At 35.2% G+C, this 20,691-nt stretch overlaps 2 protein-coding genes across 6 annotated transcripts; one reads left to right on the top strand and one right to left on the bottom strand.

The window, feature by feature from the left end:
* Positions 1-2,573: 2,573 nt before the first annotated feature.
* LOC116343776 (protein phosphatase Slingshot homolog 2) lies at positions 2,574-16,181 on the bottom strand. Of its 4 annotated transcripts, none has more exons than XM_031772002.1 (7): positions 15,543-16,181; positions 6,809-7,293; positions 5,996-6,546; positions 5,841-5,906; positions 5,515-5,709; positions 5,127-5,396; positions 2,574-5,004 (listed from the first exon to the last, which is right to left on the bottom strand). In XM_031772002.1, exons 2-7 carry the CDS (start codon positions 6,881-6,883, stop codon positions 2,667-2,669), a joined length of 3,495 nt encoding a protein of 1,164 aa, XP_031627862.1. In that variant the 5' UTR covers positions 6,884-7,293; positions 15,543-16,181; the 3' UTR covers positions 2,574-2,666. The 4 variants fall into 4 exon arrangements, with proteins under 4 accessions (XP_031627862.1, XP_031627864.1, XP_031627866.1 ...); XM_031772004.1 differs by lacking the exon at positions 15,543-16,181 and adding an exon at positions 14,280-14,425; XM_031772006.1 differs by lacking the exon at positions 15,543-16,181 and adding an exon at positions 9,720-10,188.
* Positions 16,182-17,546: 1,365 nt separating this feature from the next.
* On the top strand, positions 17,547-18,770 carry LOC116344394 (AT-rich interactive domain-containing protein 1B-like). Of its 2 annotated transcripts, none has more exons than XM_031772902.1 (3): positions 17,547-17,615; positions 17,802-18,262; positions 18,430-18,770. In XM_031772902.1, exons 1-3 carry the CDS (start codon positions 17,613-17,615, stop codon positions 18,572-18,574), a joined length of 609 nt encoding a protein of 202 aa, XP_031628762.1. In that variant the 5' UTR covers positions 17,547-17,612; the 3' UTR covers positions 18,575-18,770. The 2 variants fall into 2 exon arrangements, with proteins under 2 accessions (XP_031628762.1, XP_031628761.1); XM_031772901.1 differs by having other exon boundaries at positions 18,336-18,770.
* The last annotated feature ends 1,921 nt before the right edge of the window (positions 18,771-20,691 follow it).

Raw genomic sequence — 20,691 nt, 5'->3', positions numbered from 1 at the left:
TAAATTTCTTATTTTAATTTTTAGTATTTGAAAATGAAATGATATCTAATCTGGCTCTAATCTCTTATTTTATTCATACATGTATAAAAATGATGTACACACTCAAACATGATTCAGCGACGAATAAATATTATTATAAAAAGATCGAAGCGTAAAAGTACTTTAATCGGGCTGATATAATTTGAAATTGATTTTTATGAATTTTGTGCGTATACCAGCTATAGTTTCGAACAAAATTCATTCGAGTATTATTGAGTTACCCATCGTTCGTGTGTTTTTGTAACGAATCCGAGAGAAACGTTTATATAAAATTGCCTTTATTTTTATTCTTTATTTGACAATGCGCAGAAATGTGAAATTTCAATAAAACGAACAATATGTTTTTATAAAAAATGAAATGAACTGCAAAATATACACGACATTTATGGCGGAAATGAATTTACTGTAGAACAAGAAAAAATTACTTCATGTCTTTATTTTTTATGTGTATATCTGTATCAAACAAGCGGTGCGATACAAGTTGGCAAAATTCCACTCTGCCGCGCTCGATTTTTACGAGCGTAATTTAAATTTACGGCGAATTTAAAATGACAGAGTTACACTTATGGAGCAATTTATTCATAATTTTTCAACAAAATTTAATGCCTTTGATTGTTGATATGTTCGTAAAAACGAGGATTACTCTCACTTTCTCGCTTCGCAATCTCTTGCTTATGCGTGCCGACCTATTCACGTGGAAAATTTAAATCCGACCATCATTTTCCGCACAATGAAAAATGCGTCCAATTTTTCATTCAACTCCTTCATCATTTAGTTTTGCGTATGCAATGGTACAAGTCAATTGAAGTTTTTCATACACTTAAAATTAGAATGTTCACCCATCGCAAGCCATACTGACAACATACTACAAACATTTTTTTCCCTGTTCGTTTCAAAGTTTATCTTTTGGAAGATTGACGCGAAATTCCTGACGCAGTCAGTCAAGTCATAACTTTGGTGTGAAAGTGCTTACCATCTCAAGACATACGTATGCCAAGATAAAGAGAGATCAAATAACATCCATCCCTTCAAGCGAACGGAAAGAGAATTGCGCTCTTGATTTTATGAAAGAAGTAAAAAGCACTTCATCATAAGTTCATTCGACACAAGTAGGTCGTTTACCTTGTGAGCGTTTATTTTGTTGGTGTAAAATCAACCAACAAAGCCAACTGCAGTAGCGCAAACAATTTATTTAAGGAGTTTTGTACACACACATATATATATATCAACAATGAACGACACATTGTTTGACTTAAGCCAGCAAACTATCGACGCGAAAAATAAAAAAAGAACAAACAATATATAAACGCAATATAATCTCTGAGATTCAATACACATTCCAATATATCAATATACGTTTATAGGGCAGAACGATAAACTAGATAAAAGCAAAAAAACAACGATAAACGGCAAAAAAATTGACTTGCTTCATATATGAAATTGCAAACGCGTGCAGAAAAAAACAACTAGCACCAATCATTGTTATTGCTGCTGAATGAAGATAAAAAAGGCGGAACATAAAGGGAGAAAATGAGATTGTCCGCATCAGAAGCAAAATCAGAAATATTTATCACTGAAATTGAAGTTGAAGTATCAAATTCGCTAGTAACGATGTCGTCCCGTTGTTTTTATATATACATGTGACATATAGAGAGAATGCCATCAAATATGGAGTGGTTGATTGGATCAATGCAATGAGTCGCATTGAAAATCACAATATTGTATCACTCTAGCGACCAGTTGAGTGAGCTCTGTATTATATCGAAAATGATAAAGCATAAAAGGATTTTCTGTTGCGATATAAAAATAACCGTGCAATCCATTTAATGGATTTGAGTTTGATAGAGTAAAATGTGATTTTGTCCTTGAAATTCAATAAATCTAATAATGTTGAGAGTCAACACAAACGCACTTCATATTCAATTGGAATTGATGTTTCGTTGCTGTTACGCTAAAAAGGTTTGTTACTCTTGAGCCAGCCGATAGCGGTACACATTCCATAATTGAATCGAACATAATGACACTCAATGGAATAATGTGATATTTTTGGTTCTTGCAAATGGAATCAAATGAAATTTGATACATTCATCGGCTATGGCCATTTTACTTGCCTCATTTCTATTGTTTGTGTGATCGATTGCCTAAAATGGCCATTGTTTTTCATCTTACCCTTCAAATTTGATTGAAAGTGATCCGGTAGTGCACACTCTATGTATGTACCTAATTATAATTAGTTTTCATTCGAATGTGTGACAGCAACGTCTATAATTGCTGCCGGTATTGTTTCCAAAAGACGGATTACGTTAAGAGACCAACGTCATAAATCTTCTGGGTGCCAACAATGGGGACCAATCCAAATAAAACGCTCATAAAGTCAATATAATATATATAGAATTGTATAGATGATTTTCTCTTTATTTACACAAGAAGAAAAGAAAACAAAAAAAATAACATAAAAAAGCGATAAATTTTGAATGCGATTTTAAATTGAATCCAAAAAATTATCTAAAGTTGTTGTTTCATTTTTTGTCTCTGTTTTTTTTTAATTAAATAATTTTATAAACCATTTCGAAATATTTTGTAGTTTTTTTGTGTTGTATTTATGTAATGTTGCTCTTTTTTTTCGTTCACATAGTGTTATAAGCAGAGGTTGAATTAAAGTGCTCTTTGAGTCTTGCGAAGGATTGATTATTTTGATGTAGTGGTTTGGATAGTAAAATGTTGGCAGGTTTTGAAGCAACAACAATCGATGCATGCGGAATTGGTGGCGGTTTTGGATGAATCGTATTGTGTGGTGATTGATGGATGGTGTGTCGTTTGAAGCGCGATATTAGTGGAGTGGATGTGGTAGCAGCAGTGGTGGTGGTTTTGGTCACTTCATATTTATCCACCAACCCTTTGACGTTGATCTCTTCGCAGCCCAATTTATCATAGTTGAGCTTAAGAGTTGCTGGCGTTGCTGGTGTTGTCGATTCATTTATTGGATTTGTCACCATTGGCATATTATTCGAATAGACTGATGCAACTGGCGACGAGGGTAGCGATTTACCACGTTTTGCCTCTTTTGCAATGCCAATGTTTGACGCATCATTCGGTTTCGATTCGAAATTCAATTTAAGATTCTCAACGGTTTGACAAAGTGTACTACGATTTTTACCATGACGTTTTCCTTTGATTTGAATGTTGTGTTTGTTATTGTTATTGGTTGTATTGAGACGATTGTTCCATGTGATTGCTGGTCGATTGTTAAACGCTTTTTCCGTATAATCCGATGGCGATGAAGATGAGAATCGTTTGTTAACCGTTGCCAATAGTTCCGATTCGTATAGCATGCCATCACTTTTGCAGCGCTTCTTTATTCGTTGCATAATATCTTTGGAAAATTGATCGGCCAATCGAGCGATGGTCATGTTCACAAAACTGGCTTCGCTATCGCTGTCATTGAGCAAATTACGTTTATCAATACCGAATGCCGGCAATATGTCAACCGATTTGTTTGAGTTGGCATTTTGATTTATCGATTTAACTGAATATGCATTTCGAAGATTTTTCACATTTTTCGAGCCCGTTTTGCATAAATCGTTAATGAGATCGGTGGATAGTGAAACATTTGATGACGATGATGAATTCGACGACGATGAACCAGATCGAGACGATAAATTGTTGTTATTGTTACTATTGTTGTTATTAATATTATTGTTATTATTATTCGTGGTTGGATTGTAAAATCGGCGAGTCCATGCCGGTGAAACATTCGGATTGGATATGGATACTGTCGCTGCTGTTGCGGGTGTTGTATTTGTAACCGCTTCTTCATGAAGTGAATGTCGATTGTTTGGACTACCAAACGGTGGTTTGTTTGTATTTATTGTCGATGTAGGTGCATTTATGGCAGTCATGGCAGTGCTGGTAATCATACAATTCGCGACATCCAAACTCCTTGATTTCATAACTGGACTGTATTTTTCGGACGTTTCATAGTCCGATCGCGATTTATTCGATTCGCTACGCTTAAGTGAACCAAATGGCGACGTTCTATCACATGCTGATGATGAGGATGATGTTGATGTTGATGATGATGATAATAATGAGGAAATCGGAGGTTTTGTAACAACGCGCGCGGTTGCATTTAAATTCGTATCGGTCGTATTTATGTCTTTATTGACAATTTTACCCTCCGACAGGCGCTTCACATTCGATTCCAATTCGTTCACAATTAGCTTAACATTGGACATGCATTGTTGCATCACATTCGATTCTTCCAGGTGAAACACCTGATTTTGTGAGACACTATAGTTTTGCCCATTTTTGCATGGTAATCGCATGTTATTTTTCAGTTTAACCTTTTCCATGCATTCGGGCGGCAAATGCTCCAGAGACTGTGAATGTTGTTTGGGCAATAGAATTGCCGACTCAACGCTATCGGGTGACCAACTTTTTGGTCGATTTTTCAGCGTTGCACAACGACTTAAAAATGAATTTTCATTTTGTTTTTTCGCTGCCGCATTGAACGCTTGTATTAATGGCGTTGGCTCACTCCCTGGGAGTAATCGTGCATCTTTTACACTTCGTAAATTTGTATCGCTTTTGCTGCGTTGCAAAAGTTCTTTGTTTTTCATTGCCATCAGCATGCCTTGGTACGTTTCCAATTGATTTAGAAAATTTTTGTTTGGCTTAATGCAATTTCGATTGTTTTTCACGTGATCGATTGCCTCAGCAAAACTCCAACCGTATGCTTTCATTGCGTATGCTATCACAACCGATGCCGAACGACTAATTCCCATTTTACAATGGACTAGAACATTTGAGCCCGAATTTTTTGCATTCGATATATACTTGTACGTATTATCCCAATGTTTCAGCAAATTTGTTTTGTCATCGTCATAAACTCGAACATTGCAATAGTCGAACATGCCGGGAAAGAAATTGTCGATTTCACGTGTCACATTTAGAATGTGACGAACCCTGCAAATGGAGAAATGGTAGAGAGGACGAAAATTAATCAAGAGATTTTTGGTAGAATCAATGTATTTTGTGTGTGTGCGTGATTGATAAAGATTAAATTGAAAACTTGATTGAAAACGAACCCATTTTTCTGTAGCTCTTCTAAATTACTAGCATTCCATTCCGAGCCCAAGTAAACATGGTCAAAGATTTTCGTCGGTGCATCCAATTGCTTTAGTATTTTCAGCATTTCTTCGTCAATATATGATTTGTATTCGGTAAGATTCATGTCAAGATGCTCTTCCAATTTTGTTCGAATAAATTTTGATGTCACTTCATCGAGATCGAGTTGTACGATAATTTCTTTTAGTGTCGTTCTAATCACTCTCTCCGTTTCCTCACGTTCAGTCGGTCTATGAAAAACAAGAAGCGGAAGATAATTTTAATTATGTGCCTTTTTGTTTCTATTCTCATCGATGTTATTTTATGTCATTGTGTAAAATAGATGAGGTAATTGGAGCGCATAATTACTTGGTGCGTATGGCATCTGGTGACGGTGGTCGTCGTGTTTCAAGTGAATCCATTGCATTCCATTCGTTTAAGCACGATTGCTCTGATCTGATGCGTTCGTCATAGTATGAAACCCATTCATGTGACGGCCCACTAGGATATAAATTATTCTCTCTGGCTTTTGCACACACTTTGTGCAATGTTTGCAGTGCAGACCTACGTGCGATGAAAAAGAAGATAACAACAATCGAATTGATTTTAAACTCATTAGAAGTCCAAGAAGAATACAAAATTTAAAAGAAAAATCAGTATCGAAACGGACGGAGATTTGCATATGAATGACATACCACATTGCCTGCACTGAAACTGGTTTAAAAATATGCGTGCGTCCGCTGCCACTGATGCAAAACCCACTGTAAAAATAGAATTTGAAAATAAGCCGTGTTTGTGTGTGTGTGAATGTGATTTGAATTTGAAATCGAAATCGAATTAGATTCCTTACCCATCGCCATCCAATCGAATCGTGGTGTCACCGAGTATGCGTAAAACTAAGCCAACTGTGGTTTTTTCATTGCAATCAATGCCTAACAAACACGACTCTTCCACCTCGTTCATATTATTCGGGTTCATCTCATTGAGTTGATCAGGTTGATGCGGCTGCTGCAGCGACTGCGGTTGTTGATGCTCTTGTTTCGGTGAAGTTGATAGTCGATTCAAATTGGTCGGATCTTTTTCGATGATTCGGTGCTTTGTGCCACTTTTTAACGATGTTGCAATTAGTGCGGGCGAACTTATCGATTGTTGTGATTGCTCCGATTTTCGTTGCACACTTGGCGTTGTGCTTATATTATTATTTTGATTTTCATTGCTGCCACATCGATTATTACTACTACATTTATTGTTATTGATATTTTGAGCGTTAATTAAATTATTATTAAAATGTTGCTGCTGTGGTTGGGACTGAGTCGATTTCCGTTGAGCAGGTTTCTGCGAACAAGACACCACCACTAAATATCGTGTACGACCGTATCGGGCACTCTCCAATTTAACCGCCTATTTTTAAAAGAAAAACGAAAAAAATCGAAGAGCATTATAAATTAATATCAGCTTAAAGCCCTTTTTCTTCTTTTTTTTTTATTTAAAAAAAAAGGTAACAAAAGGAAACTTTCAGAATAGAAAAGGTGTAATTTTTTTTTGTTCTAAATAACTTCAGAGAATTGGAAACAAGCCAATCAATAGTAAAGATGTAATGGAAAATGAAAAATGGATCAAAGGGAAAAAGGCAAAAAAGAGTATATATATATTGAGTTGTTACCATTTTCAATGTTTCCTCATTCCGAAGCAAGTGGAACATCGACTGTAAATGCTTGTGAATATGCCCGTCCGCCATGGTTATAACTTAAAATTACGTTGTATATCTGTTATTTAGAAAGAACTGGACATAATTTCTGTACGATTTAATTAATCGCTGCTACTGTTTCTTCTCCTCCTTTGTCTTCTCTCTCCCTCTTTCTCTTTCTTTTTGTTAAGTTATCTCATGTAATGCTCCAATGTTTTTCTGGTTCATTACATTTGCTGTCGAGTTGTTGAAAAATTATATGTTGTGTTTTCTTTTTTTCTTTTTGTCAAACAATGATTGATGAAGATGTGTTACGACGTTCCGTGTCGAATCCGTGGCCAAGAGACGGCAACTGTACGGGCGGCGATATAAGAACGCAATCGTCACTTTTCTCCTATCTCTTAATTCCTATTGTGATGTTCGTTTCATGTTTCAGTTGTGTTCTTTTTTTTTATTTTAATCTGAAATAATCAAAATGAGATTGTGATTTATTCACGCTTCAAACAATTCAATAAAAAATATATATAAATTCTTTTTTTTTCATTCAATTTTAAATTAACTTAATTACTAACGAAAAAAGAAGATATGAAATGTAGTCGAGTTGATCATTTTCAATTCGCTGAGTGACAGAGAGACAAAAAAGCCATTGTTATTGAGAGCCAACAAAGCTGAAAAAATCACAACAAAATGAAACTAACGTCAATTTTCCGTTGAACATCGCTTATATTTATAAAGTGTTCATCACACATTCATCGATTGTGGACGCGTTCACTCACTCCGTAGACAGATTTTATTTTCTCCACTCTGTTGTGATTCATGAGCGGGTGCGCGCACACTTTTAATTTAAGACTGAAATGATAAATATCTCGGTGAAAATTTAAATGGCCACATATATGCACGTTTGCACACACACACTGTGTGTGGTTGTGTGTTGAGTTCAGCTCAAAAGCAAAAAAAGGTCATATCAAATTTGATTGTCTGTCGCGCTCTATTGTGGTGCATGAATTGACCTTTATCGTTATATAAAACGGGCACTGTCTGGCAAACACTTCACATATGCATCACGTCACTTTATTTTCCATTATTTTTTTTTTTTTTGAATTAAAGTGAACGATGCCAATAAAATGGATTTGAACATGAGAAGACCGAAAAAATAAACAACACGAGTGCGATAGACTATTGAGCGTTGATAGCACGTACGCCTCCTGGATATCTCAAAATTAAATTCCGCAAACATATAAAGCACACAGGTCGAGATCACAACAAACGTCGATTCGGTGATGAAAACACCGCAAAAAATGTTGTATGTGCGCGATTTTGTGTTTTTTCGTCTTTTGTTTCGACTGCCACTTTTGGTGATGCGCAAAACATGAACGCGTGCAATTTTTACACGAGTAATTCAACAAAAGTGAATTTTATTCATCGAAACTGATATATTCGACTCTGTTGCAAATAACTAGTTTTGTTTACTTCATATATTCTTTATAGACAGAGACACAGAGCAGCTAAAAAATGATCGCAAAAAAATGAAAAAGAAGAAGAAAAACGTTGAAATGAGAGGAAAAAAAGCATCGAGATGTATGTGTGTCTGTTTATGGTTGCCAAATCCATTTTTTTGCAGTTCGAGAAACGCTCGACGAGAGAGAGGCAAACAAATGAACAAGCAAACAATCAGCGCATATAACTCAGTGTCTGATCCGTTTTGAGATTAGAATATGCAAGCACACGATATATTTAATTACTAATTAATATTTGCGCGAGGATTTTCTCGAGTCAATGCTGTCGCTGTACACCATGAATCAAAATTTATTATTAAAAATTAAGAGAAACAGAAGAAATAAACAAAAGTAAGAAATTGAATTTTTGTTTTTGCTCTTTTTTTCCGCCGTTTTTAGTTTTTTTCAATTCCGTTTTACTAGTCCGATTTATTTTTGTCGATTATGTGTTATGGTTTTTCTCGCGAGAAAAAAAAGTGAATCGATATGCTCCTTGCACTTGTTTTCGTGTAAAAAGATGTCGAATGAGAAAGTGATGATGCGATTTAGCCAGAAATGTGAATGCGCAATTAGAGTTGTGTGTTTTTTTCGCGCAATTCCTTTTTATGCGCTGCTTTTCGGTTCAAAATTCGGACGATGTTTATTATCTTGTGTTTTTTGCACTGTCGAACATGCGCCGATTCATTGTGAACTCTTTTTTTGTCGGCGTTTCATATCTATAATTTTCTGACGACAAGGAAAATGTTTCTTTTTTTCGCTAATGCGCTATTATATACCATTGGTTTTAAAAGCGGCGCGTATTCTCATGTTTGAAGAGCGCATTTAATAAATACGACATTGGTTCGTTTACACTATATACGATGGAAATTTTCGTTGTGTCGCAAAACAGCAATCTATCGGCAAAACGACGACTTTTGATTCAAGTTTAATTTCGTTTTCGAAAGCAAATGCACACACACACGCTTAGTATGTTGTATGTCGAGTAACGTCTAATTTAATGTGCGAATTATCATCGGTGACGCCACTATGGCTGTTTGGTAAGCCGCGCAAATATAAGGTGTGTTCGTACGCTATTATGTTACTTGTTGTGTGTTTTTTTTTTTTAATTTTGCGTTCTCCACACTCTTTGCTAGCTGTGGCTAGTGCGCGCACACTGGCAGTGTGCAAGTGAGAGAAAGAGCTTCGAACAATTGAAACGATCTAAATAAGCACTGACTTTTTTTATTATTATTTGTTTATTTGTTTCATTTTTTTCCATTGGTTTGAATGTTGTTTGTGTGTTTGCAGTTCGACGGATTGAATGAAATACGGCATTGAGAGCACAATATGGTTTAAGTGCTGCAATATGATACACAGATATACACAAAAGCCGCTACAATTTAGATACTTACGATCGTTCGCTCGCGCGCACAAACATAAATGTTCATGCGCTGCCGTAAAAGTCGTGCTTCCTTAATTGCTAAATTTAGTAATAGTGCAATTTCGTTTTCACGTTTTCGTTCATGCTTTTCGCGGGCTGTCGTACTCTCTTTTTTATGAGTGTGATTGTCTAACTCGCTCTCTCATTTCAAATCATATATGCATAATTTGCTTTTATTCGTAGCTGTATTACATTTTTCATGCCAAATTTTCGATTTCGGTTGTGTTTTGTTTTGTTTTGTTTTGAATAGTTCCGTTAAGGTAAATTATGATTACATTTTTTGTTTGTTCGTTCGTTTTCAGACAAATTTCATTGTTGTCACTGTGTATTCGTTAAAATGTGCTGCTCTGTTTCATGTTTTTCAACTAAACACTTCCGAAATTTGTGCACAAAACACAGCCTATTTGCTCAATTTTTTTTTTGACAAAGATGAAAACAGTGGAAAATTACACACAAATTTAAACACAAAAAACACCCTCTCTAATTTCGTTGTCTATTTGTACAGCCGTAATGATGACACGGCGTAGAAGAGCAGAAAAAAAATATGATTTTGCAAAAAAAGAGAAATCGGTAAAAAGTCTATCTCGCATCACGTTGGCAGTGCGCGCACAATGCGAGAGGCACGAAAACGTAGGATTCAGTTCGCTTAAAATATATGCCTTTGTTTAGAATGGCTTTTATTGCTCGTAATGAACATTGATGATCTTCTCATTGCAGCGCGGCTATAGTGGATACACACACTTTGTCGAATGACTTATGTCATTTACGAGCAAATAAAAACACTTAAATTGATTTTTACAGACGTAAATGCTACTGGGTCATTGATTTTTTTCTTCTTCTTTCGAACGGTGCCTCCTCTCTCTCACTCGCACTCTTTACTCCTCGTTGCTCGCACACTAAATTTGCTTACTACATGAGTGTGATCGTCATCATCATCAATTCAAATGACACTAACGCGAGAAAATTCCACGGAAATGCCGCACCAAGCCCGAACAATTCGAGACTTTTTGTTTGACCTTTTTTTCACTGTTTAAATTTGTCAGCGTTTTTGTATTTGACCAAATTGACTCTCTGTTTCTGTCTCTTAAAGAACATGCAATTTGTTATTTACGACAAATAAATCAAGTGAGATAAAGACATTTGTTTGGCAAATTTTCACGTAATTGTTGTGAAATTGCTTTAGAAGTACTTGGAATGATGAAGAGATTTTCTTTGACAAAGTTATTCATCAAACAAAGTAGAGTTTGATCGATACTTCAAAGTTCGCATTACTTTGACACAGAAATTGTTTGTTTTCTTTTCGTTCTCGGATCAAACTTTTGGAATTTCTTCGAAAAGAGTAAAGATATTTTACACTTGAAGAATAAAAAACTGTTTTGTAATCAGTGACACAAAGTCTGAACTCTAAATGGCTTCTGTTTTGAACTTTCCTTTGACACTCGAAAAACGTTTTTCGCCACTTTAAAAGACTCTTTTAACTCTTATAAAAGTCGTGCACCGTTTGAACTCGTTTTGTAATCGTGGAAAAAAGAAAACGTTGTTTTCCACTCAAAAAATATATCTTACACTCACGACGCGAAGGTTTTAGCTAGCGTTGTCCAATGTCGATCTCTTTATTATGAATGTCTAAAAAGAAAAACACGATGTTCATTCATTGAGTTTTTGACGCAAAAACGGTTTTTTTTCACGCAAAGAGCGAGAGATCACTTTCGCTAAAAATACACGGGCGTTAGGAAATAAAATTGTATTCGTTGAGCGCGTCTCATTTTTTTCCAATGTCAACCGGACGAGTTTTCCGCCGAAATGAAATGTACTATAAAACGTGCCGTGGTGACCGTCGCACCAATTTATATATTTGATTCTATTAAATGTGTGAATTTTATGAATCGCTATCTCCTTTATAATACAATACACTAGAGCGACAAGCACGTTCGACCGAGATGTGCTCATGAATGTGTATATGGCTGGCTGGGGTCGGGTCCATGGTTAACGGATTTTTTCTTCTATAAAAAAATTGTCAAATATCGATTTTTATGCGAATAAAACACTTGGCTAATAACCTCGGAGCAGATTCGTTTTGCTCCCTGTCTCTCTCTCTCTCTATATCTCTTTTTGTCTCTCAGTCTCTCTCTTTACTTCCCTCTTTTGTCTTTGTATCGACGTTGCCTTGAATGAGTGCGTCTTATACGAGGAAAATCATAAAATTGGAAAAATGATTGCTTCTACGAAGCAAAAATAAACTTGATAATTGACAGTATGTAGAAAACAGATCAAAGCGAGAAAAATTCGCATGCTTGAAATAAATTTCCACATCGTTTGTAGTTGAGGCAAGTCAAAGTTTATTGAAAACGACTGTAATGAATGAAATCCAAGGAATAGAGATAGAAAGAGTGCTAATAACAAACATCGCACATCGCACATCAATAAGTCATCATTTTCATGTGAAACAAATGTGTCTATCTAAGCTATTTGAATAAATTTCTTTTGTTTATTTAAAACGTACTAATGAAACGGTACATGCGTTGATTTTTGATAATCATTCTAATTGCTTGTTTTAAATTAAAATATCATACTCGAAATCATAAGAATAACAAAGCTGAATGTGAGTGTGCGATTGAAATGCATCATCATTGAAATGCGATACAAAGAAACTGGCGATAATATGAATAGGCAAAGCTATAGGCATTATAGATGTTGATTCAGTACAAAGTATGTTTCCAATTTTGTACGCGAACAGTCAAACTGCGGCGAGTTTGTTCATTCATTTTATTGATTCATGTCAATATTGGCGCTGTTGCAATTGCATGTTTTTAACAACGTTGGCATGACTATCGCGGTCTGTGTTCTATTCGAAATGCGCGATTCGTTGGTTGGTGTGTGCGTTCTAAATAGCGAAGAATTGCGCCTGGGCTCTCTTGTGTGCACATATATATATATGTATAATATCGTATATGCGTGGATGCGTTCTTCTCTTTTTCTTTCTTTTATTTCAATGCAATGCACATTCTACATTGTGTACAACATTTTGCTTTATTGATTTTTTGTTGTTGCTGTTGTTGTGTTTGAACTGGGTACAAATATACACAACAACATTCCAATTCGATGGAAGACTTTTTATGGTTACGACAATAACAATAATAATCGACAAAAGAGTGCATACATGAGCGCGAGCGCACTTTATTTCAGCTGTTTCGTGTTCGATTGAAATCCCTAAGTTCCATTTGTTATCGCTTAATTCTTCACCATTTGTTGTCGTTCCGTACACACGAATTAATGGCTTTGTAGTCGTTAGTTTATTGTTGTTATCAGTCAAATCGAAAGCAATTGAATCCGATGTTATTTTTACGCCAATCAATTGAAATTTATCATTTATGTTTTTAATGCCGTTGGCCATTGGGATGGGTGGTAATTAACGTAAGAATTGGAAAAAGAAACGGTTCATCACCCAAATATCGAATGCAATTGTTGTTTTTTAAACCGTCACGACTCTATGACGCGTGTCGTACTCATTCCGTAAATATTTAATTTCAACATCGTCGACAGATAGGCCTATTTCAAATTCGGTCAAACATCTAAAATTATTCCAAACATTTGGACTATTCAAAATATCTTTGATTTACAAATAAACTTCAATTATTTGCAAATTTTATGGTTGATTATATGGAGAGAGAAAAGAGGCTAAAATGTGGTAAATTTTAGGCCGAAACCTGTTTGCCTCTCTGTACGAATTCATTTGGAACACAATGTAAAATCCAAAACCGTAATTCAATGCAGTAAAATGGCGTAAGCGGCTGTTGTGCTGAGAAATAAGAGAAAATCTTACGAAATTTCGTCACATACAATGGCAAAATAGTAATAATTATTTAATTGAGTTTCCAGCAATTCTCAACATCATTTATGTGAATTGTATGAACTTTAGAGCGCGCCCGAGAGAGAGCAAATGTTTATGCAATTCTTACGCTGCAGCCTCCAGTGGTATTTCTCGTTTAAAGTTATTTTTTTTCTTTCGCTTTTGTACACAGCCCGACAAGAGATAAATGGTTTTCCATTCATGTGTTTCGATTTGATTTTTACTCGGCGTTGAATTCAGCAGTGACAAGAAACAATAAAACCGAACATATAAAATGCCAATGTAATGAACAACCACAATTGCACCATTTTAAAAAAAGCAGGTACATTCGAAGTTCAAACCGAAAAGAGATCATCTGGAGCGATCTATCCAATTTTAAAAAGCCACAAGAAAGAGCACTTCAATTCGAATAATATGCATTTCAACACGCTCAATGCCCCCTATTTTTTTTACACAATCCCATTTGCACAATCGTTTGTTTGTTTACTTTTAAAAATTATTTTGTTTTTTCGTTTTATTTATTTATTTTTGTTTTTATAAAAATGTGTTGTGATGAAAACCAAAACAAAATACCGGAAATTTATCTCTTGATTCGATCGAATGTGTGCAATATTTAAATTGCAATTTTCTTGGGCTCAAAACCTCCAAGAAATAGTTCAATATTTATTTAATTTCACTTACAGATTCTCACACACTTAATGCACACAGCAACAGCAAGAGAGATAGAGCCGATGTGTACGCTCACTCACTTGGTCAAAAGAGTAAAATTTTGTCTTGAGTCTCGTTTTTCTTCTCTTATGGTTCCACAGACACTTGAAAGAGGCAACACGGCTAACGGTTTCTTCAGTAATAATGAATATGTACACAATAAAGATCTGTCATACCGAGAAAAGTAACCGCGAACTCGCGCTCTTAATCAGCGCGCGCGAGCGGCCAATGTAGTTTTACACACGACGAAAGTACGAACCAGAAAAAAAACAACAACATCAACGAGTGTGTGTGTGTATAAAATTGTAGAAGGCAAAACAAAAATACACACAACCGACACAAAACTACTCAAAATACCGTCTCTCATACACACATCAATCGCTATATCTCTTTTTCTCGGTCGTGCTCTCGATGTAGAAGAAAAAAAAATCTACCGAAAAAAAAACAGCAACAACACACAACAATCTCAATACAATAAATGTCAATAATGAAAAACAGAATCTTGTTCAGCGAAACTCTAGCAACTATTATGAATACACGCGCAATTTTTTGCACTCTTAGTTCCGTGCATGTTTTAGGTGTTTTTTTATATATTGCCAGCCAGTCAGTCAGCTATACACAGTACAAAGAAAACGGCTGTGACGAAAACCAAGACATGTATATGTAAACGAATGTGTGCATTTGGCACTGGCCGTCCGTGTGTACAACACGTCTATATCGATACATTCGGCATTGGTCTGTGTGTGTGTGAATGCGTGTAACTTCTCTTGCATGTCTTTCTTTGGTGCTGCTTCTCGTTTTCAAAAAAAAAAAAAAACGACTGTCAGGTTCGACACAACAACGATTTGTTGTTGTTGTAATTGCTCTCTTGTGCTGGCTGATGTTGTGTGTTTTTACTGCTGTTTTGTACGTGTGTATGCGTGTACGTGCGAGTGTGTGCGTGTTGCTGCTGTTGTCTGTTTCTTCTTTTTTTGGTTATGCTGTTGCAAATATTTTCGTATGGAATTGTTTTGCAAAGCACATATCTATACACAAAAGGGAACTACCATCTCGCGTTTAGCTCTGGTTTTTTTTCTTTCTTTCTGTATTTCTTGCGTTTTTCATCTCTCTCGCAGCACACTCTCAGTGCTGCTGATGTAAAATTGTATGTGCGAAGCGAATTTTTTCAATGACAATGTTGAAGGAAACCAGATTCTTTTGCAAAAATGACTTTGACTTCGATGGGGAAAAACTTACATTTCCATTCGTGAATTTTTTCAATGCTTCTTGCAAAATTGGAATTTCCTTTTGCAATCCGCGGTGCACACAGGCTGATTGTTCTAGTTTCACTCATTCACTCAGCTCCATGGCTAATTATCATGCACTTTCAATAGTTTTGTGCGAAGGTTCTTTTTCTTCTTTTATACCTTTTGTTGGTTTCGCCACTCTCACAATTCGATGCTTGTTTTTTCTAATTCTCTCCTCTCTTCCTATATTTTATTTTCAAATTTTTTACATGCACACAATTCAAGAAGACGTATGTTTTGTGCGAACATTCGTTTTTTTTTTTCCTTTGTCGTTTTATTTATGTTTTAATTTGCTTTTCACTGAACACATTGGATTTTTTTTTAAAATTTATGTTATTTCTGTTCTTTATTTTGATTTTCAATCACTTTATCAATATCAATGAAAGGTTCACACTAAATATATATCACTAAATGCTTATGAGAAAACATGAGAAAAAAATTGAAATTAAACATCGATTTCAACTATTTCACACCGATTCGATTTGATTTTCTTCTTTTTCATTCTGTTTGCATTAAACGTTCATTATTCACAAAGTTGTTTTGGGAAATTTTTGTGAGTTTGTTTCTTTTTTCATGGAATAAAAAAATATATATATAGAGGAGAGAGAACTAAAAAACAACGACACGAATTCTATTGTGTGTAAGTGTTACTGAAAATGATTGTATGCACTTTGATGGCAATACACTATAGAAAACAGAAAAAATATTTAATACAGAGAAAAGAAAGAAGTAAAAACACAGTACAACACTGACACACAGCTTGTACGAACTGTCAAATCGTCAAAGAGGTTGCACACACAACTTTGCATTTAGCAAACACACAATGCTATGGACTTCTTGTGTTCACTTTTACCAATAGGGATTCATAATATAGAATGTTGGATTTAAATACCAGTTGCGCAATTATGGTATTTTAATAATTTAAAACATTAGAATTGCTGGTTTCATTATAAAATCATTAAAGGCAGTCATTTTTGTTTAATTTAAATTCGATACCGACAGAAATTTAATACCAAATGTTGATAAAAAAATTAACCAAAAAGTAAGACAAATCTGATTTCATTCAGAAAAGCTAAATCGTCAAAATGACGCCATCTATCGAAAATTGCTAGCATTTTTTCAAATAAAAATGCACTTTTACCTCAGTAAAACCTGTTAATTGTAATTTCTCGCCAGAAACAAATTACGTACGAAGCAAATAAGATTATCGAGTTTTTTTAACGCAAACATTGTTATTTAACTTAAAGTAACCGTGAAATTGAGCGTATTAGCACTTTTTTTTTCCAGTGATTTGGTTTTCGAATAAATCAAAACTCGATGGACGACCCAATGATCTTATGTCGTCAGTGTAATTGAAATTGTCTATTTTTTGCATGACGAAATAATGTGTTTTTTTTCGTTTCCCATTACTTTAGTAAATTGCTCTTTTAACACCGACAAAATTGTTTGCAAAGTGAATAGTTTCTTCTTCTTCTACGAATTAGTTCTTAATATCGAAAACGAAGTCAATGCTTAACGAAACGGTTTATTATCCGCAACTGTGACCAACTGGGTAAGAATAAGCGACAATAATCACCGAACTATAAAAATTAATTTCAATTACTTCACATTCAATTGCAATCAATTCCGGCAAGCATTATGCATAACTCAATATAGCGAAAAAAGAGAATCAAAATTGCAAATTTACTTTAAGATATGTGACTTTTTTTTTCTCTATTGAAATCGAACCGAAGAACCGTCTGCGTTTGTGTCTATTTAAAATAATCGAAATTGAAAGTCGATTGAACGCTCCAATTGTTGTTGTTTTCGATAAAGTTTCGCGATAAGAGGAAATTATGCAATTGAAAGCAAAAAAAAAAATCCCACCAACTTGAAGAATATTCATTAAATGCAAACGCATCAAAATTCATATAAAAACCACTTGACATGTATCACGTTTCATTCACAAGTGTTCGGAACGCATCCAAATCGGTTTTTAATTCAAATCATAGCCCATTAATAAAAGTTCTCTTTATTAAATATGGTGATTAGTTTTTGTGTTCACAATGAATTATTCATTTTGCTTGAGATCATTTTTCTATGTTTTTATGTTAATAATGATGTGTCATTTGGATATTTTTTTTTTCTAAATTGATTAGATTAATGTCTTAGTTCTTACTACTGAATTTTCGATGAAAAGTTTTGACTCAATGGATTTTTCTCATTTCAGTTCTTGCGAATATCGTTTGTGGTTGGAATGCTGTGTGTATGGTGCGTCATAGGTGAAACTATGCCAAAAGTGATGAGTAATCAATCGAAAAAGAATAATACCAAAGCTGAGATGAAAATGGAAGTAAAAATCGATGAAAAAGCAAGAGCAACACGTCAACTTGATCCAGGTGCATGGAATCCAATTGGACAACCACCACCATTGCCGGCTGTCTGGGCACCACGACCACAATCACCATTGTATACATGGTTTGGTGCACCATGGTTCGACGGTCTTAATGGTGTGATTCGAATTCGTCCACCAACCGCATTTTTGCCACCAGGCGATTTTGAAATTTACGATCATCACAAACATCACGATCATCATAAACATCATGAGCATCATCATCATACACCACTCTACTCTCAATCTTTGCTCCAAAGACCATATCCACTAGCACCATTTACTCCTGGTCTTCAAGCGTGAGTGTTCACATTTTGATATTTAATTCGAAAAAAATTCTGGCACAAGTTCTGACATTTATACTTCAATCAGAACGTCGGGTATATACATCGCTCAAAATGCTGGGGCAGTTCACATTGCCCCATTACCAGGACATGCTGAATCAGTAATTGCATCGAATTTACAGACCGCCGCCGGTACCTTTCGCGCGCCAGGACAATTTGTATCGCCCGACGCAGCAATTGCGATCGATGGACCAATACCCCCAGGACAACCAATCAATCCAATCATCGGTGCGGCGCTCCAACCAGCCCCGTTCAGACAACCAATAGCTCGAACGTGGTAGGTAACACGAGCACAACCGGAAGGGATTATATAGGGAAATAAAAATTCTCAAAAAATTCAATTCGATTTTATATAAAAAAAATCATTGACTATGTAAGTTTGAAATGCTCATAGATTGCAAGAGTTAAGATATGAAAAATAGCCAATGACAATAATTTCTTAAAATAAAATAATTCATTTGATTGCGACATATAGCGAATGTGTTTACTGTCTTTTTATTTTCTATAATAATAAATGTGGTTTCATCACTGTTCATTTGAATTGATAGAACACATTCTTAACGATATCGATCATCATTATGGCGTCTAAAATGTACTTTAATACGAAGCATTCAAACGAAAAAAAAAAACAAATCGGCGGAAAAAAAGAAAAATGAGTAACAAAGTCAGAGAGAGAGATGAAGTCAGCGCTGGGGAGAGAAAAAAGAGAATAACTGAAGCATACCTTGGTGATGATGATTATGAAACATTGTAACAAAGAAACCAGTTTGCCATCATAGTAAAAACCCGCTGATAATGAGCCAATATAGAAAAAGCAAGCGCTAGCAAATATAACACGAAGAAGAAATTGTAAGCAATTCGCGCATCCGAGTATCATTGGTATCACAAGTCGCAGAATATGGATATATATAGAAATAATCGCACGTATTGGCGATTCGATGACGTTTTAGATTTCAATGCGTTACTTTTCTTCAACGCGCACACATTTTGCCTGTGCAAAGGAGAAATGAGAAAGGCCCAACTGGAAGACCAATGGCTCAAGAATCTCTTTCGCTTGATTTGTGTGTTTGTACATCGAACTAAGAGATCTACATGAATATGGATAAAAAAACGAAGCAAACGAACAAGAAGAATGAGAAAAAAAACCAGAAGAAGAAATGTGTAAGCAATAAGCATACGTGCCAAAGCAATTATGTGCTATCACATTGGCACAGCGAAAAATTTAATCTAACGGATTCTAATGGACTGTCTAACGCATACACATATGTAAACTTCAACATGCTTGTTCTCAAGTTGTTTTTCGATCGCTATCGTTTCTCTCTTTCTCTCTGTCTTCTCATCTCTGTTCTCTGTAAAACAACATCGCAACAAAAATAGCGAAATCAAGCCAAACATATACAATACCGATTCGTTTAACCTCGATTTTTGTCAATTTTAATTTACTCAAACGAGCAAGCACATGCACGCTCTTTTGCGCATATTTATCGGCAATAGCCATGGCAAATTCTATTTGACCGATTGCAAAAAATAACAAAACACTCGCATATTGCTGCTCTCATGTGTATGTGTCTGTACCTGTGTGCTTGACCGATTAAATTTTGCGATAAGCACATATTGGTACATGAACGACAACAAACACTCGAACCATTCCACATATTATAACAAAAGATACGAAGGGTCAATAAATACAAACCATAAACTATGAATCAACGCTGAATGACGACGACGACGACGACAAGAGATCCAATGTATTATTTTTTTTTCTTTTCGATTCATAACGAATCATCTCTTGTTGAAGGACTCTGGTCAAATTGGCCCATCGCATATTTATTTTTATGTTCTTGGTTACAATGTGAAAATTCTCGGTTTGTACGATTTATCAATTTACGAATATGATAAATATTGTTTGTTCGTGCTCAATCGATTGGTTTGCTCATTGAAAACTCTAATAGGGCGACAAGTCATCGTGAATTCTGTCGTCATCACAGTTTCAACCACACAACATTATCGTTCGCTAACCACCAGAATGATGTGATGAGAAGAATAACAAAATAAAGAACATTACACACACATACACACAACATCTACTAATTACTAATTGAATAATAATAATTATGTACGGTGCTTTGCAGCTAAATAAGTCAAAACAAAGCAGACGAAAAAAAAGCTACAAAGCGCTGGTAAGTAAGAATTGAAATGAAGACGACTCACTAAACATGACGATGACGACAACAACAAAAAATTCCCTCATAAAATCTGTATGCAAATTTATGAATTGATTTTCAACATGATATGAACGAAAAAAAAAGAGCGACACACAGAGAGAAACAAAACAACAAGAGAACCACGGTACTAATCATAATTATTAGGTAATCTAGGTATAC

Source organism: Contarinia nasturtii, unplaced genomic scaffold (assembly GCF_009176525.2).
Source record: "Contarinia nasturtii isolate CC-2019 unplaced genomic scaffold, AAFC_CNas_1.1 Cnas_scaffold_1037, whole genome shotgun sequence".
Classification (NCBI taxonomy): Eukaryota; Metazoa; Arthropoda; class Insecta; order Diptera; family Cecidomyiidae; genus Contarinia; species Contarinia nasturtii.
This window is presented reverse-complemented; position numbering and strand designations above follow the sequence as displayed.

Excerpts from the sequence above, each read along its gene's own strand:
- LOC116343776 (XM_031772002.1), bottom strand. The coding sequence starts at position 6,883 with ATGGCGGACGGGCATATTCACAAGCATTTACAGTCGATGTTCCACTTG. Across the intron at positions 6,547-6,808 it reads ATGAGGAAACATTGAAAATG|GCGGTTAAATTGGAGAGTGC; the intron begins GTAACAACTCAA and ends TTTTAAAAATAG. Across the intron at positions 5,005-5,126 it reads GAAGAGCTACAGAAAAATGG|GGTTCGTCACATTCTAAATG; the intron begins GTTCGTTTTCAA and ends CTCCATTTGCAG.
- LOC116344394 (XM_031772901.1), top strand. Across the intron at positions 18,263-18,335 it reads TTTACTCCTGGTCTTCAAGC|AACGTCGGGTATATACATCG; the intron begins GTGAGTGTTCAC and ends TACTTCAATCAG.